At 35.5% G+C, this 18,057-nt stretch overlaps 1 protein-coding gene across 3 annotated transcripts in view; it reads left to right on the top strand.

Annotated features, from left to right (window-relative positions):
- Positions 1–18,057, top strand: part of ec (ubiquitin specific peptidase echinus) — a 140,161-nt gene that overhangs the window by 92,833 nt on the left and 29,271 nt on the right. For all 3 annotated transcript variants that reach the window (XM_076534022.1, XM_076534021.1, XM_012286548.2), the window contains one exon: positions 8,954–9,046. In XM_076534022.1, the coding sequence (XP_076390137.1) occupies positions 8,954–9,046 (93 nt within the window). The remainder of the gene's footprint in view (positions 1–8,953; positions 9,047–18,057) is intronic.

Below are 18,057 nucleotides of genomic sequence, written 5' to 3'. Positions count from 1 at the left end.
GAAAAATATTTTTAGAAAAAATATATGAAAGTTAAACTTGAAGTAAAAGTACACGAAATCGCAGTAAAGTAAAATTTATAAAGGAAACAGTTTGTTAGCATGTCATGCATTTCGTTTACTGCCAAAAGCACGGTTGCACGTTTTCCTTTATGCATTGAAGGGAAGTGCACGTAATAACCGAGACGTGCACTTGTCTCTCGAGTATTGTGCTGCGACCTGACCTGAGAGCCATATTGATACGCTCCTGCTGGAAGGATCCTGTTCACCTGTTAGATCCCACGAGTCTTTCAAAACACGTCCATTCAATGAAAACACTTTCCCGCATATATACTTACACGCCACTTCTCGATCTTCCTTTTACGATAACGAAAAAGGAAGAAACAAAAAGAAAGCATTACAGATCTCGTAACAAGTATGATAGAATTGAGCTTTATTTAATATGTATCATTACATTTATTAATACTTTACACGACACGTGTCTGATAGGCGGGATAGAGCGACACGAACTGCACGAACGCACAATGCCTTCCGAGACACCAACGCATCAAAGACAAAACACGACGCACGACCAGTGACGTACACGCCGAATATCCTCTCTTTCACTCCCCCTTTCGGCAGTGTCACAATGTAAATTTCCGCAATTACCTTTTAATTTTAATAAGGTTAATACAATTGTCATGCTTTGGTTTACTCAACGCTTTAGTTAACACATCTGCGGCCATTAACTCGCTACATTTATATTCTAAAGATATTTCTCCTGCTTCGTAAGCCTCTCTTGAGAAATGATATCTAATATCTATGTGCTTAGATCTACCGTGGTGTACATTTTTCTTCGTTAATTGTATCGCGCTTTGATTATCGCAGAATACTGTCGACGGTCTCTCATTCTCACAATTCATTTTCATATGCTCAAGCAATCGTCTCAAATACAATAATTCTTTCACTACCTCAGACAACGCCATGTACTCGGCTTCCATGGTTGACAATGCCACCGAATTCTGCCTTTTTGATTTCCAACTTATAGGTCCATTCGCGAACATAATTACCATTCCGGAGCACGACCTTCTGTCATTTAAATCGCCTGCCCAATCGGCATCTACATACGCATACAGATCTTTCTCCGATTTTTCATATACTATTTTGTAATCGCTAGTGCCTTTTAAGTACCTAATAACTCTCTTTGCTGCCTTCCAATGTTGTACACCAGGGTTTTCACAATATTTACTCAATTCACTACTCGCATAAGCTATGTCAGGGCGTGTAACATTTGCTAAATAAACTAAACTACCCACTAACTCTCTATATGGTTTTTCTTTCATAATTTCCCTTTCTGTTTCTGTTTTAGGCTCCATTTCTTTCGTTAATTTCATGCCTAGTTCAAATGGAGTAGCTACTGGATTTGCACAGTTCATACCGAACCTATTCATTACATCTTCAATGTATTGTTTTTGCATTATACTGATCTTACCTACAGGACCATCTCTTTCTACAGAAATACCTAATATTTGTTTGACAGGACCCATATCTTTCATTTTAAATTCTGCACTTAATCGTCTTTTTATAGTCTCTAAATTGTTCTTATTTGCACATGCTATCAATAAATCGTCTACGTATATCACTACCACAGTTATTATGCCGCAGTTCTCACACACATACACACATGGGTTCACTTCGCTGTTTTCAAAACCTATAGATAATAAGAACTCATTTAAACGCTTATACCATGCTCTGCCTGATTGTTTCAAACCGTAAATTGGCCGTTTAAGCTTGCACACTTTGTCACTTTCACCTTTTACATCACACATGTTTGGCTGTTCCATGTACACTTCCTCTTCTAGGTTGCCTTGAATGTACGCTGTCACGACATCCATCTGATGTAGGTGCATCTTTTCTTCCACTGCCAGTGCAAACAACATACGAATAATCTCATATCTGGCTACAGGTGCATAGACTTCTTCATAATCTAGACCATACTTCTGTTCATGGCCTCTTGCCACAAGTCTGGCCTTGTATCTCACTATTTGGCCATTCTCATCTCTTTTAATTTTAAAAACCCATTTGTTGGTGAGCACACGTTTATTTTCTGGTCTTGTTACAAGCTCCCATGTATTGTTTTCTCTTAACGCTTCCATTTCTTTTTCCATAGCATCTAGTCATAATTGCTTGTCGTTTCTTCCAAGAACTTCTTCAACCGTTTGCGGCTCCACTATTTCTGCTATGTTTGCCTCATGGTATATTTTTCTTGGCCTTCCCACATTTCCAGTTTTCAATAATTTGGGTCTTCCTCGTGCTCTCTTTGGCGAATTGCGTACCTCTTCTACAGCATCTTCAAATGTTTCTTCCTCGCTGGTTATTTCCCTAAATTCACCTTCTTCTTGCTGTTCAGGCACATCTTCTTCTCGTTGAGGTACATCTTCTTCTCGTTGAGGTACATCTTCTTCTGTAATGTCCTGTGGATCAAGTTTGATTTGTAAGGTTTCCTCACTTCCTGTAAATAATTCTGCTTGATCATCTAATATGGACTGGGGCTGATTGTTCTCAAAAAATCGTACATCACAACTTTTTATCACTGTCTTTGTACCTGGATACCACAGTCTGTACGCTTTCGACTCTGGGGAGTATCCAACCATAACACACTTTTGTCCCTTAGCTTGGAACTTTCCTGTTCTTCGATTCTTGATCAATGTGACTGCTCCGCTTCCAAACTTGCGAAGGAAACCAACATGTGGCTTTCTCCCAGTCCAGGCTTCAAATGGAGTCATCTTCTCCAAGGCTTTTGTTGGACATCTGTTTCTTAAAAATGCAGCAGTATTGACTGCTTCAGCCCATAAGCTTTGAGGTAAACCTGCCTCAATCATGAGACATCTTGCCATTTCAACTAAAGTCCGGTTTGCCCGTTCGGCTACACCATTCTGTTGTGGTGTGTACTGTACTGTCAGCTCTCGTTTTATTCCTAATGATTTCAAATAAGCAGTAAATTCACCAGACGTATATTCCTTACCATTGTCTGTTCTCAATGTCTTGACCCGACGACCAGTTTGTCGCTCCACTCTGCTTACATATTCCTGAAAGACTCGCAAAGCATCTGACTTCTGCTTTAACATAATTACCTCACAGTACCTTGTTTTATCATCTATGAACGTAATGAAGAACCTTGCTCCGCCAAGTGAGGGACAGCTCATAGGACCACATATATCAGAGTGTATTAATTCCAACACTTCACTCGCTCTTCTTGTCGATGGAGGGTGTGGACTCTGATTTATTTTGCCTTTCGCACAAGTTTCACAATCGTTTAACGAGTCTAACAACGTTTCCGACAGCCCACGCACCATATTTTCTGCTTGCAGTCTTTTCAAGTCACTGAAATTTAGGTGTCCAAACCTGCTATGCCACTTCATTGTTTCACCAGTTTTTCTACATTCTGCCACTTGTGCAACGTGGCTGTGCTTATCGATTATTCTATATAAATCACCTTCGCGCTTTGCAATCATAGCCACTGTTCCATTCTTTCGACGCACTGTTGCAATGTTTCTTCCAAAGTTTACTGAGTAACCACTTTCAGTAATTCGAGCCACGGACACCAAATTGTTTCTGAACTCGGGCACATATATTGTATTTTGCAAGTTTATATCGTTCACATACTTTCCTAATCCACTTACCCGCAGTCTCACATTTCCGATTCCTTTCGATTCGAGCGAACGTTTTGTAGCTGTGAATACTTGACTGTTATATCGTTCATCAAACTGTTCAAATTTCCCGCGATCATTGCACATGTGCTTCGTCGCACCACTGTCTAAATACCATTGTCCTCTTTCGCGTGATTCTGTACTCAAAACCACTTCAACCAGCATGGCTTCACCTTGACCATATGATGGTTTCTTCTTTGGAATTGTCTTCGTTCGGCAATTCACTGCTATATGCCCCTTTTTGTTGCATTTGAAACACGTTGAATTATAGCTCGACTGTTTGAGGTTATGTTGCGTGCGCGCATGCTGCTTTCGCACCCAATTCTGCTCTCTCGGTTTTGAACTTTCTTTGAGTAAAAAGGCATTATTTTGATTTTCCTCTTGCTGAATTTGTTCATTTTGTCTTGCTTCTTGTTCTACCAACTTGACTTTCAAAACATCCATCGTTGGCACATCGTCTCTCGACTCGATCGCGACGCAGAAACTGGCATACTGCGTCGGTAATGCATTCAGCAACATTATCGACAGGAGTTCTTGCGGTATCGTGATGCCCGCTTCTTCCAACTGTTCCGCTTTACTTTGAAATGCAGTAACAAACTCCGCCATACTTTGATTGTCTTCTTTTTTCAATTTATATAGCTGTTTATATAATACGGCCTTTCTTATTGGACCCTTTGATTCGTGTAGCTCTTCTAAAGTCGTCCATGCTTCTCGAGAGGTCTTGGCCTTTTTTACGTGGTTTAACTGTAGACTGGACACACCGAGGATGATTTGCGCCAGAGCCTTTTCATCTTTATTTTCCCACTCACGTGCATTTGCTTCCGTCTGCTCTACTTTTCCGCTAACATACTGCCATAAATCATTCCACACTAATATACTCTTCATCTGTATCTTCCACGATTCATAATTCGAATCTGTTAGTTTTTCTATGGCGTGGTTTCCATGCGTGGCCATTTTACCTTCTTTTCTTTTTCTTTTCTACGCGTCGTTTTACTTGAATTTCCCGCACACTCACTCGATTTTTATTAACCGCGCAGGGGTAGCGTTCCCTGGGCCCATAACCTGATAGAATTGAGCTTTATTTAATATGTATCATTACATTTATTAATACTTTACACGACACGTGTCTGATAGGCGGGATAGAGCGACACGAACTGCACGAACGCACAATGCCTTCCGAGACACCAACGCATCAAAGACAAAACACGACGCACGACCAGTGACGTACACGCCGAATATCCTCTCTTTCAAAGTATCAATGAGCTGTTTTACCATATTACGTGTAGATTTCAAGACAGTCGTAACATTTTTTTTGTTCGAGTAATTAGCTTCCTTTGTTCTTTGGTAGAAATTGTTTTGGTACATTTTGTGATGAGGTAAGAGATTTTGGAGGGTAGTTTATATTATTGTTTTTTGGGAAGTGTGGATGAGTTTATGGATTTGGGCTTTTCTGGTACTTTTAGATTTTTGGTAGAATATTAGTGATATTTTAAAGTTTTCGGACTCCAATAATCCAAATTTTTACTATTTCAAGGTTCCACTGACCTAAAGTTTCATTATCCCAAAATTCCACTCTTCCAAAATTCCACTATCCCCAAGTTCCACTACTCTCAAATTCCACTATCCCCAAATACCACTATCTCCAAATTCCACTACCCCCAAATTTCACCCTTGCAAAATTTCACTATCCCCTAATTCCACGCTTACAAAATTCCACTATCCCCAAATTCCACTATCCCCAAATTCCACTATCCCCAAATTCCACCCTTGCAAAATTCCACAACCCCCAAATTCCACTATTCCCAAATTCCAGTACCCCCAAATTCCACTCTTGCAAAATTCTACTATCCCCAAATTCCACTCTTGCAAAATTCCACAACCCCCAAATTCCACTATTCCCAAATTCCACTACCCCCAAATTCTACTCTTGCAAAATTCCACTATCCCCAAATTCCACTCTTCCAAAATTCCACTACCTCCAAATTCCATTACTACCAAATTCCACCCTTGCAAAATTCCACTACCCCCAAATTCTACTCTTGCAAAATTCCACTATCCCCAAATTCTACTCTTCCAAAATTCCACTACCTCCAAATTCCACTACTATCAAATTCCACTATCTCCAAATTCCACCCTTGCAAAATTCCACTATCCCCTAATTCCACCCTTGCAAAATTCCACTATCCCCTAATTCTACCCTTGCAAAAATCCACAACCCCCAAATTCCATCCTTGCAAAATTCCACTACCCCCAAATTCCACCCTTACAAAATTTCACTATCCCCTAATTACACCCTTGCAAAATTCCACTATCCAAAAATTCCTCTCTCACACAATTCCTCCATCCTCAAATTCCACCTTCCCAAAATTACCCTATTCCATAATCCTAAAATCTAGAAATCCAAAATTTCAAAATTGACTTCCCCTTTATTACTCCTTTAAATTTATTCTCTAATCACTCCTGAATAAAGCCCCCAAAACAACATCCAATTAATCATAAATTTTTTCAGCGAACGAATGATCTTAATCTGACATCTCATCATGACGAAAGTAGATACTGCAACGATTTAATTTCTTTTATCTTTTTCTCACGAATAAATGAACGGTCCAAAATTTCCTTCGTCATTCATACACAATAATTGATGCGAAATATTTCAGCAAATTAATGTAAAATTATAATGAAAAAAATTAAAATTGAAGTACTTATTAATGTCAAGTATATTAATTAGTATCATCACGTATTGATTCTTTATTCATTATCATCATGTATTGATGCTTTATTATCATTTGTGCGAATCAGTCTCAAACACATATCTCATAAATTAATTTCAAAATGTACCACTTGTCACTGAATTTCGACGAATGTAATTTGTAAAAGTAGCTGCTTAAAATTGTTCCAGTCTCCAGTTGTTTCCTCCGGGTAAAAATATGTATTTCGCCATTAGTGCTAATTAAATCGTATCGTGATGAGTACGCATTATTGCGCTCTCGAATTCTGCAATTAGCTTAATTGCACGAAACACCATTTCCTTGGGACACGTTTCAATCTTTATCACTTCTTTTTTCTCTGTTTTGGTGGAACGAATCGGTATCTATCGGAATTGGAATGATTAATAGGCTTCTGTGTACTAGGATTCATTAACCATCGTGAGAAATATTGTACTGAAACTTTTTTTAGAATATTACTCCTTCAAAATACTATAATAGATTTTTATGGAATTTTTTGGAGGAAAATATATTGTGAAACAAATTGAATTATTGTCTGATATATTTCTTTGTATGAAATTCATTTTATTATGAGATGACGTTTATATAAGCGTATATAAAATAAATAAAGTATAGATAGATCACAGAAGTGGGTCAAGAAATTTTTAACCTAACATAACCTAACCTTCAAATCAATCAATATTACGTTAGTACTATTTTGTAATAATTTTACAACATTACATTCGTTTAAAAATTCTTCATTTTGTACTGTTCTGAATAGTCAGCCATTTTGTATTAAGTGTAATAATGAAATCTTCATGCAGACATTTTTGTTACTATTTAATCTTCAATTTGATGTAATGTAACTGCCATTTTGTGATACTTTTATGTCATGAAATTATATTAGACTTCATTCGATTCGAAATCCTTTATTTTGTATTGTGACGAACAGTCAGCCATTTTGTATTATGTATAACGATAAAATCTTTATGCAGATATTTTTGTTACTATTTAACCTTAAAATAAATGTAATATAACTGCCATTTTGTGACTTTTTTATGTCATGAAATTATTTTAGACTTCATTCGAGTGGAAATGCTTCATTTTGTTTTGTGACGAACAGTCAGCCATTTTGTATTACGTATAACGATAAAATCTTTATACAGATATTTTTGTTACTATTTAACCTTAAAATTGATGTAATGTAACTGCCATTTTGTGACACTTTAATGTCATGAAATTATATTAAACTTCATACACTTCAAAATCGTTTACTGTTTACTGTATCATTGGAGTCAGCCATTTTGTTTTGTGAACATCAGTAAACACCTCATACTTCAAACTCTTCAAACTTCGAACTTTTAACGTTGCTATTTCACGATACTTTTACATCATTATTATGTAAATTTAATATAGTACAACCTACATATTATTTTAAAAATGTTATTTGTTTCGTCGTAAATATTAAGTTAAAAAGTGCAGAGTATATGCATAGTTAAATCGCTAGAAGGAGGGTTTACGTAGTTAGCATAAAAGTATCAGGTACGAATTTCTGAAATACCGGATATTTAGCCGGAAAGGCGAAAATAATGTTCCGCTTTGCGACAGGACATGGCCACGGAAATTGTGATTTACTTTCCCTCAGAATAATAATGTGCCTACGATATGGTAGACTACTACCGTGCGTGGTTGCAGGTTCATTTCACGCTACATGTTTTCCCTCGCATTTACATATATGCTTCCTCATATTGCGTGCACACCTACACGACCGTATTTTTCATTCGTTTGACACTTAAATGACATGACGCCTCTATGAGATTTATTACTAATTAGCATATTGTAATTACGACATGTATGGTGAACGAAAAACTGCGGGCGTTCGAATCTACTTTATGATGATTTCTTTTGGAAAATAAAATCTTGCATACAATTGCAATTTGTTATTTCTAACATTTTACTATTATTATTTCTGACATTTTACTATTTCTGACTTTTTACCATTATCTTTACAATTATTTATTCTTAGCTATTCTATACAATTATTACTTATCTATTTTATCTTGTCCTATTTATTCTACACAATTGTGTACATAACCTTAACATAACCTATTTAATTTTTCTCAATTAGTTTGCTGTGATTCCGAATGAAAAATTCCAATTTTTTTGGAATGCAAAAGTACTGTATAATAAATCAGAGCACAGTATTATTCAGTCTGACTTTCGTGATAATTGTTTCTGATTCACGAACAGGTCATATTACGTACTAACTAATGAAAGAAATTATAAATTTAATTTTTACTGTAACTTAGAAAACATATGGTTCTCAAGTTCAAGTCAGTTAGTTCAACTTTTGACAAATAATATATGCTTCACACAAATACTAATTGTAATTTGTAAAATGGAGTTTAGAGTTTCGCCCAAAATGGTGAAAGGAGCTATAAATGTTCTCGAAATATCTGTTATATTTCTTTATAACAGCACTGTATCAATTATTATGAATTATTAATTAACAAATAATTATTCTTCTTATAGTTATTAAAAATTAATTGCTTTCTGTTGCAGGTATTATGGCACCTCGACATCTTCCGTCGGAGTTTCAGGGAGCTATCAGGACACGCCTGCATGCGGGAATCCTGCATCTTCTGCGCCCTCAAGGTAAGCAAGATAGATTATAAAAAATAAAAGCAAAAAGAATTTCGAATATCTCTGAGAGCTGACATCAGATCTGCCTAAATGCGTTTTTTGAAGAGAAGGTTATTTAGGATGACGTTATTATATCTAGATATAATAACCAAGAAGTATTAAAATGGTGAGATAGATTAGTCGAGTTTAATTACTGATATTAATTAAAATTAATGGAGGATAACTACTGACTTGAGTAGGGAAGAATTAGAGTGGATTTGAACTTTGAGTCGCATGAAGAAACTTAATATGTAGGATACATTAGGTTTGGAATTTAGAATTATTTAAGGTTGTAAATTTTCTAATTTCTAAATTTCCAAATTGCCATATTTCTAACCTTCTAAATTTGCAAATTCCTAAATTTCCAAATTCCCCCATTTCTAACTCCCTAAATATTCAAATTCCTAAGTTTCTAAATTACCAAGTTTTCAAATTCCCATTAGCCTAAATTTTCAAGTCCCCAATTTCTGAAATTTTTGAAACTCAACACTTTCCTTTGCAACTCCCAAATTTACAAAACTTCCTATTTCTCAATTCTAAATTACCAAATTTGCAAATTCCCATTAGCCCAAATTTCCAAGTTCCCAACTTCCAACACTTTCCAAATATTTAGAAATCCCTGAAACTCTACACTTTCCAAATTTGCAACCCCCAAATTTATAAAACTCCCCAATTTCCCAATTCTAAATTACCAAATTCCCAATTCCCATTAGCCCAAATTTCCAAGTTCCCATTGGCCCAAATTTCCAACTCCCCAAATTCCAACACTTTCTAAATATCTAGAAATCCCTTAAATTCAGCGCTTCCCAAATTCGCAACCCCCAAATTTTCAAAGCTCCCCAATTTTCCAAAATTCTTCCCCATATTCCTAAGTCCCTAAATTCTCCTAACTTCAACCCTCAAAAACTCCACCACCTCTTCTGAATTCAAACTCACCCTCTAACAAGGGTGTATTACCCTTGTAATGTACCGATACAATAGTGTACCCATCCGGTACACTACCCACCGCACCAACATTTCTCAATACCTCCCAAAACCTCTCAAATTAACATTACATCTCCACATCTTTCTCCCCAAATACGAACCGTCCTCAACACTTCAATTAAACCCCCAAAGAAACATAAACTTATCACAAATTCAATTCTCACAATTCGACAAAGACCCTTCTGCCTACAATGCGCAATAATCGCAGAAAACCCGGGGCAATCCTCGATACGGTGCTCCTCCTGTCTCTACAGAGTTCCCGCGAATTTCAGTGGAAACAGGGTACCCTTTGCCTGCGGCAATTAACTCTTGGGATTGCTAATTAACCCCGTGAGAACAGAGCGGGTTAGAATGGTACGCCTACTTCTCGAATATGCCTCATCCTCTAAACGCGTTTCGTTTCGTTCCACGCGGCACCGCAAAGCTTCCAAGAAACCTTACACGCTGCACGTTTACTACAATGAACCAACGCAATGAAATGGAGGGAGTACTACTTTCAGCTGGTTCGACCAATCGGGACACATCTGAAAACGTGTTCCTCACCGGAGAAAGGTGTACGATCTTGGAGGTCCGTTACGATCGCTGCTTACATCGATATATTGCCAGCGGAAACTTTTCGATAATATGCAAATCGAGATTGTGTTTAAAAATGATTCTTTTTGTCGGAACTTCTGGTCGGACTGGAATATGTGGAAAAATTGTTTGCAATTTGTGAAAGCTGGGAGATAAATGCAATGGTGGAATTTTTCTGTTGCTAGCAGAAAATTCAGGGTTTTATCTAATAACATTTTACTTTATTTATGTAATATTTATTTTTATTTATGCTATATTGCGAAAGGACTAGAGTAAGGTGCAAAAATATCGCAAGCGTATTTTTATTATTAAACTACTACCAAAAATTTAGTTTAAAAGCTTGTAAAGAATAATTAAAATATGGCTTAATATTTTACAATAAATTTTTACTTGTTTCACAACTTGTTTTATTATCATAAATAAGGAACATCACATTTGTTCATACTCTTAAAATAATACTTCACTCGCGTCGGCCATTTTTATTAGTTCGCACTTTGACCGCCAGCGACGCATGCTAAACTTAAAAGCTAATATTTCGTAGATTAAAAATCATTAAAAGAATGACTTCTACTTCCATTAACTTGATGTGCTCTACATCATATTTCATTTTGAACATAATCTTTGTGGACGTCAAGAAATGATTGATTCCTTATGAATTAACTTACATTTCACAGAATGTCTAAATGCATCTCAGATTATCTTCTTGAGCTATCAACCTAAATAATTTACTTAAACTTCTGATACTAATTTCTTATTTCATAAAACTTATATTTAAATTGATAAGTCAATTTCAGATTTTCTAATATAACTTTGTGATTATTTAATTTTGTTCATTTGATAATTTTGAAAAACAGTCTGCACACATTACTTTGTTCCACATTTTGTTTAAAATATTTCTCAAGAAATGTGTAGCTAATAATTCATGCAATTTTTGGTCAAACATTAACATTTTGTTTAAAATACTTCTCAAGAAATATACAGCTAAAAATTCATGCAATTTTTGCACAAAAATTAACATGTTATTTAAAATAATCTGAGTATTCACTCTACTCTTTCGAATGCGTTTCAATTCCTAGAAGTTTTCACGAAAGTGTACCGAGACCGCCATTTTATAAAGCAAACATGCTCCGTCAAGGCAGTAAAACAGAGAGGCACTCCTTTTTTTCGAGATTAGATTACCTACGAGAGATTAGCGTTGTAACACGAAGTGGACGAGTAACGTAAAAGTAATCTTCTCCGGTTTTAACCTCTCGAGCGTCTTGGATGCTTTTATCTCGAGCGTCCCTGCTCAGCCTGGCATTTTCAATGATCGTTTGTAGATTTTTTTCGAAGTGTTTAAGAGGATACTTGGAAAAATTTGAAATCACTCGAAACGACACTTTCGCACGATCCTCGTGCAACGAGCATCCAAGGCTGTCCGCTTTTGTTGGTGAACGATCGACGCTGGACGACATGTAAAGATGTCAAGGCGGCTTTTAATGGAAACGATATATGCTTAGGGCTCTCATTAACTCGTAAGTGCTTGAGCAGAACAAGTGTCGTTGTGATATGTAGTAAGCTTAGTGGAGTTAAGGTTTTTGGGGAGGTTGAGTTTGATAGGTTTGGTAGCTTTGATTTAGGGAGTTTTGGAAATTTGAAGATTTGGGAGGAGGAAATTTGGGAAATTGGAGATTGGAGATTTGGTAAGTTGGGAATTTGGATATGTGGATGTAGGATATGTGGATGTAGGATATGTGGATGTAGGATATGTGGGTGTAGGATATGTGGAATTGGGATATGTGGGAATTGGGATATGTGGGAATTGGGATATATGGGAATTGGGATATGTGGGAATTGGGATATGTAGGAATTGGGATATGTGAGAATTGGCATATGTGGAATTGGGATATGTGGAAGTGGAATATGTGGAATTGGGATATGTGGAAGTGGGATATGTGGAATTGAGATATGTAAAATTGGGATATGTGGAATTGAAATATGTGGAATTGGGATATGTGGAATTGGGATATGTGGAATTGGGATATGTGGCAGTGGAATATGTGGCAGTGGGATATGTGGAAGTGGGATATGTGGAAGTGGGATATGTGGAAGTGGGATATGTGGAAGTGGAATGTATGAAATTGGGATATGTGGAATTGGAATATGTGGAAGTGGGATATGTAAAAATTGGATATGTGAACACTTCCAACTTCCACTTTCAACTAGACTGACTATAAATTTGACTTTCATCAAATTCGCCAATTTGAACTGATTAATTATAAATTTCTACGAGGCCGAATGACTTTACTACAGAAAAATGTGGTAATTTATTTTCCAATAAATCCAAGATCCCAGAGAATTTATTGTGCAAAAAATGTCTGCACTCCGGAAGGATGAAATTAGAGGGTTCGGCGTGGTCGTAGAATCGTAAAGTCAAACCAATCGCCCGTGGCTGAAGGTCTTTTTTACACTTCATTTTAACCCTGAAGAAGGTTTCGACCCTTCCGAATGCGTTTGTGGTGAATCACCACAAGCTATCTCACGTTAGGTCGAATTCTTTGGTGGTACACGTACCCCTTCTCTGGTATGCAGGATGCTTCCTCTTCTCGGAAGAAACTTTCATATATGTCGCTTTCACAGCAATATGTGACGTGCTTGTTTTTTCCTTTTCCTTGTGACTCACTTGAGGGACGTACTATTCAATTTATAAGTTGAGAAATTTGCAAATTTCTAAATTTTGAAGTTCAGGAATTTTTAGAGATTGGAAGTTATAAGTTCTTTAATTTGTAAATTCGCAGGGTTTCAAATTGGCAAATTGGCAAATTGATAAATTGACAAGTTTGGAAATTCCAAAATTCTTAACTTTTAAATTTACAATGGCTACTTTCCTCAATCTCCAACTTCCAAATATTCTACTTACAAATACTCAAATCACCAACTTCCAAATATCCAAATTCCACATATCCCATTTCCACATGTTCTAATTCCACGTATTCCAGTTCCACATATCCCACTTCCACATATCCCAATTCCACATATTCCAGTTCCACATATCCCAATTCCACATATCCCACTTCCACATATCCCACTTCCACATATTCCAATTCTCACATATCCCAATTCCACATATCCCACTTCCACATATCCCACTTCCACATATCCCACTTCCACATATTCCAATTCTCACATATCCCAATTCCCACATATTCCAATTCCACATATCCTAATTCCACATATCTCAATTCCACATATCTCAATTCCACATATCCCAATTCCGTATATCCCAATTCCACATATCCCAATTCCACATATCCCACTTCCACATATTCCACTTCCACATATCCAACTCCCAAATATCCCAATTCCACATATCCTAATTCCATATATCCCACTTCCACATATCCAACTCCCAAATATCCCAATTCCACATATACAATTTCCAAATTTAGCAGACTCCCAAATTTATGATAGGACCTCTTCCTGTGGTGCAAAGAAAAATTTTCGTACATTTTTCTCTATAATTCCCCTATACTTTCCACATCAGAAAAATTGCAATCTCCATCAACATCTATCAAACATGAGCACTCAGAACAAATGAAAAATCAGATAATCTTCTAAAATCTCAAAAGCACCGTATCCTCATGAAGTATTAAATCCAATCTGTGCCGAAACACATTACCCTAATGAACTTCTGCAATTACACGAAACACATTACATTTGTACTAAATGTCCATTACTATTAGATAACGAAAACTATGGTAATTCTTCGTCCTTGAGGTACAGTCACGATAATGGTTGGTTATTTGGGCAATTAAGGGACGTTATCAAAAAAAGCATTAAGATATATTCATTGTCAGCTGAGTACTGTTATTCCGTTAGATTTCTGTCGAACTTGTAACACCCGATAGAATTTGTTCTCATTTTGCTCATTGCCATGACTACGATTTGCGGTGCCACTGCGGTTGCATCGGTTATCAACACCGTCCACCTTCGTTTCCGGGCGTCTCGAATGGTGCTCTTGAACTTGCACTTATTGCAGAAAATCACCTGGTTCTTTGAAAAACTAATTATTCTTTTTACTTTCACTTTTTTTGCTTTGGTATTGTGTAATTTTATGGCGTAGTAGTGAGTGATGGTGTTTGATGGATGATTTCTTAGAAGAATGCAAATTGCTTCTGGTTAGGTTACATTCTAGTTACATTCTTATAGGTGAAAATTTTTAATTTGTGGAAGAAAGTTTTATGGTCTTTAAATTTTTGCTTTTTACATTAATTTTTCATATCTTGTTACATAACTTTGGATAAGATTTCATATCTTGTTGCACAACTTAGGGTAATGTTACATTATTATTTCATGATTTAGGTTAATCTTCATTGTCAAGTTTGTTTTAATTCAGAACGAGTAAAATTATAATTTTCTTTGAATTCATAGTATTTATATGTATAGTGTATTTTACATGAGATCAAAGTTATTTTGTCAAAGTTACTAATTTGGTTTATAACTATTGAAAATATAAACTGAAGATGCGCCACCAACGATTGGCTTACATACTAATAAAAATGGCCGACGTTAGCGCTGTAAATTTGGAGCAAACATGATTCTTATTTATAATAATAAAATAAGTAAAATTCCACAAGATTATATAATAGTTTGACTTTTCTTTACAGTCCCCACACAAATTTTCAATATCAATTTAATAGTAAATTAACTTAACCTATCCCTCGATCTAAATTAAATAATGCATAAAAGCTCTAACCCCGACAATAATTTTCTTCCACACAACACTCTAGATTAAAATATAAAATTCGGTATAAATCGCACTCTCTCACGTACAGAATATACCTATGAATATACCCTTAGAATATACCCTAATCTATCATTTCAAATTCAATAAAAATTCAACGAAAGTTCAAAACATCGACGCATCCGGTGTTCGTGCACATCGATCCTGAGGATTCGTGACGGGCACGTAGGAAGAATGATTAGTATTTAAATATTCATGGAACAACCGTTTCGTGCGAGGACGTTTAATATTCGATTTTATTTAGGAAGGAGGAAATACGGTGGAGCCTACGCGACTTATGTGGCTGCTTCACTTACGTTCGCCCACCATCTTGCTGTTAAATAACAGCGAGAAGTGAATGGCGATTGCCGTGCCGTTGTCAAACACGAAGGTGGTGTAGATTGCAAATTAACCTGGTAAAAATGACACAACACCCACGGCTGATTTGCATGATTTAATGTAAACGCGGTAGCCATTGTATCAATGAAAGGAAGTATTGAAAGGTTATGATAGATAGGTTTCACTGTTGTAATAGTTTTCTTGGTTTATGTGGCTGTTCAATTGATTATTGTGGTCGTTTATGATACTTGTACAATTGCCACTTATTATTAGGGATTTATAAAAATTTCAATCTAGTTAAAATTTTGGATATTTTGTACTATTTTGTTTTGTATTAAAAGAATTTTTTGTAACATGTAGTTGGTGAATGTGTTATTATAATATATGAATATACTGAACGTAATATTATAGTATAGTGATCAAGTATTATTTATAATATTAATATTATTTAATAATATTATTTAATAATATTAATATTATTTATATGATTGTAACACCAAAATTTTTATCTTGTAATGTACATTAAGTATATTAACAACATACCTAATATAAAATTTAATTTGATTAAAAATAGCAATTAATGAAAAATGTCATGCAATAAAAGAGATAAAAATTTGCAAAAAAATAAGAAAAAATTAGAAGATGCCTGGAAGAGTTCCAAGAAGAGTTAGCTATCGCTTCATGGCTTCCCTCAGGTACATTCAATCGTATCGGCGTCCACTTTTTCCTTCCTCCATGGTTTTTCGTGTCGAGCTCGCGTAGGCCTCTGTATATACCTGTGTATTGGTGACACACAGGACCCAATCGTATCTCGTACAACAGGCTGGATATGTAGAACTGGCTTTTGTCCCCGAGTGCTCGTAGTACGGACCTCTCGTGTTTCTCGTACGATTCACGTACACCTTCACCACCACACAGAACCGTTTTCTTCGTGACTGCCGTCGTAGTTCTACGAGAGGAGCGGTGGTCTTCAGGGACGTACGAAGTGATTTCAATGCGTGGTAGACGCGACTCTCTCGAGTACAAAGTCTTCTCCAAACAAATCCTATGTTTTATCAAATTCGGACAACAGATGAACAATTGCAAGAACTGCATATATTCTCAAAATGGGAATGTCAAAGCATTGTTTAATTTTGTTAAATTATTTGTTCAATATTTTTCACGTAGGTGTATGACCAGCTACATATGATGTATGTCAACATTTTGACGAAGATGTATCTCAGTATCTTAACAGTACTTCAATATTTCAGTGACGGTATTAATGTTTTTACAAAGATGTATTTTAACATCTCGACAAATATGCATCTGAATATCTCAACGAAAATGTACCTTCAAATTTCATCAAAGACCTCAATATTTTTCACAGCAATATATTAATATTTTAACAAAAATATATCTCAACATCTTGACAAAGAAATATTTTAAAATTTCAACAAAATTATATCTCCACATTTCAATAAAGATGTATCTCAACATTTTAACAAAAATTTATTTAACATTTAAATTATTCGTTCATCATTTGTATCATTAACTAACTCTTATAACGTAATGCAGAATATTTTTCATGTTTGTCTATAGTTTTTATTAGAATACAATGTGATATTTCTTTTTAAATGAACTCTTTAGTCACAGCATCATTTTCTGTACCAAGATACATGAGTCACCACCGATGTGACTATACAAATTTCAGAGTTAGGACACATAATTTACATGAATATTATAGGACTCTTTTCTTTGAATAGAAACATTCAGCTCATATAGTTAATATTGTTATATCATGCATTTTACGAAAGTATTAGGAAGTTGTGGTTTGTGGTTTGAAATAAGTGACAGTGTCTTGAGTACTGCAGGATTGGATTGAATTATGTCAAAGTCAAATTTGTAGTTCACTGAAAAATAGATGTATAAGTTATGGTATAAGTTAAGTGATTTCTGAGAAAATTACACAATATATTTTTATACCATTTAGCTTCGAAATTTCCTTCGTGAATAAATTTGTATAAAAGCTAACAATTTAAATTTATCAAATTACAATGTTAATTTTAATGTTAATTTTGCTAAAGTTTCAATGTTAAGTAGGTATGTTTAAATATTTTAATATAATCTATTTTTTGAGAGTTTGAAAATTAAGACTTCTTGTAATTATATTAAAAATGTAGAACTATTTTAGAGTTAAAAATATAAATGAATTATTCAACGTGAGTTTCGCTGTTATAGCACCTGTATTGTAGTCAGTTTAATTCTTCCTATCCTATAGAACCCATCCCCTAATTCGTTTTCAACAGCACCTGCTCCCATACTCTCTTTTTAAGCACGCTTTCTGACC

Source organism: Megachile rotundata, chromosome 7 (assembly GCF_050947335.1).
Source record: "Megachile rotundata isolate GNS110a chromosome 7, iyMegRotu1, whole genome shotgun sequence".
Taxonomy (NCBI): domain Eukaryota; kingdom Metazoa; phylum Arthropoda; class Insecta; order Hymenoptera; family Megachilidae; genus Megachile; species Megachile rotundata.
The sequence above is the reverse complement of the archived record's forward strand: the minus strand, read 5'-3'. Positions and strand labels throughout refer to the sequence as shown.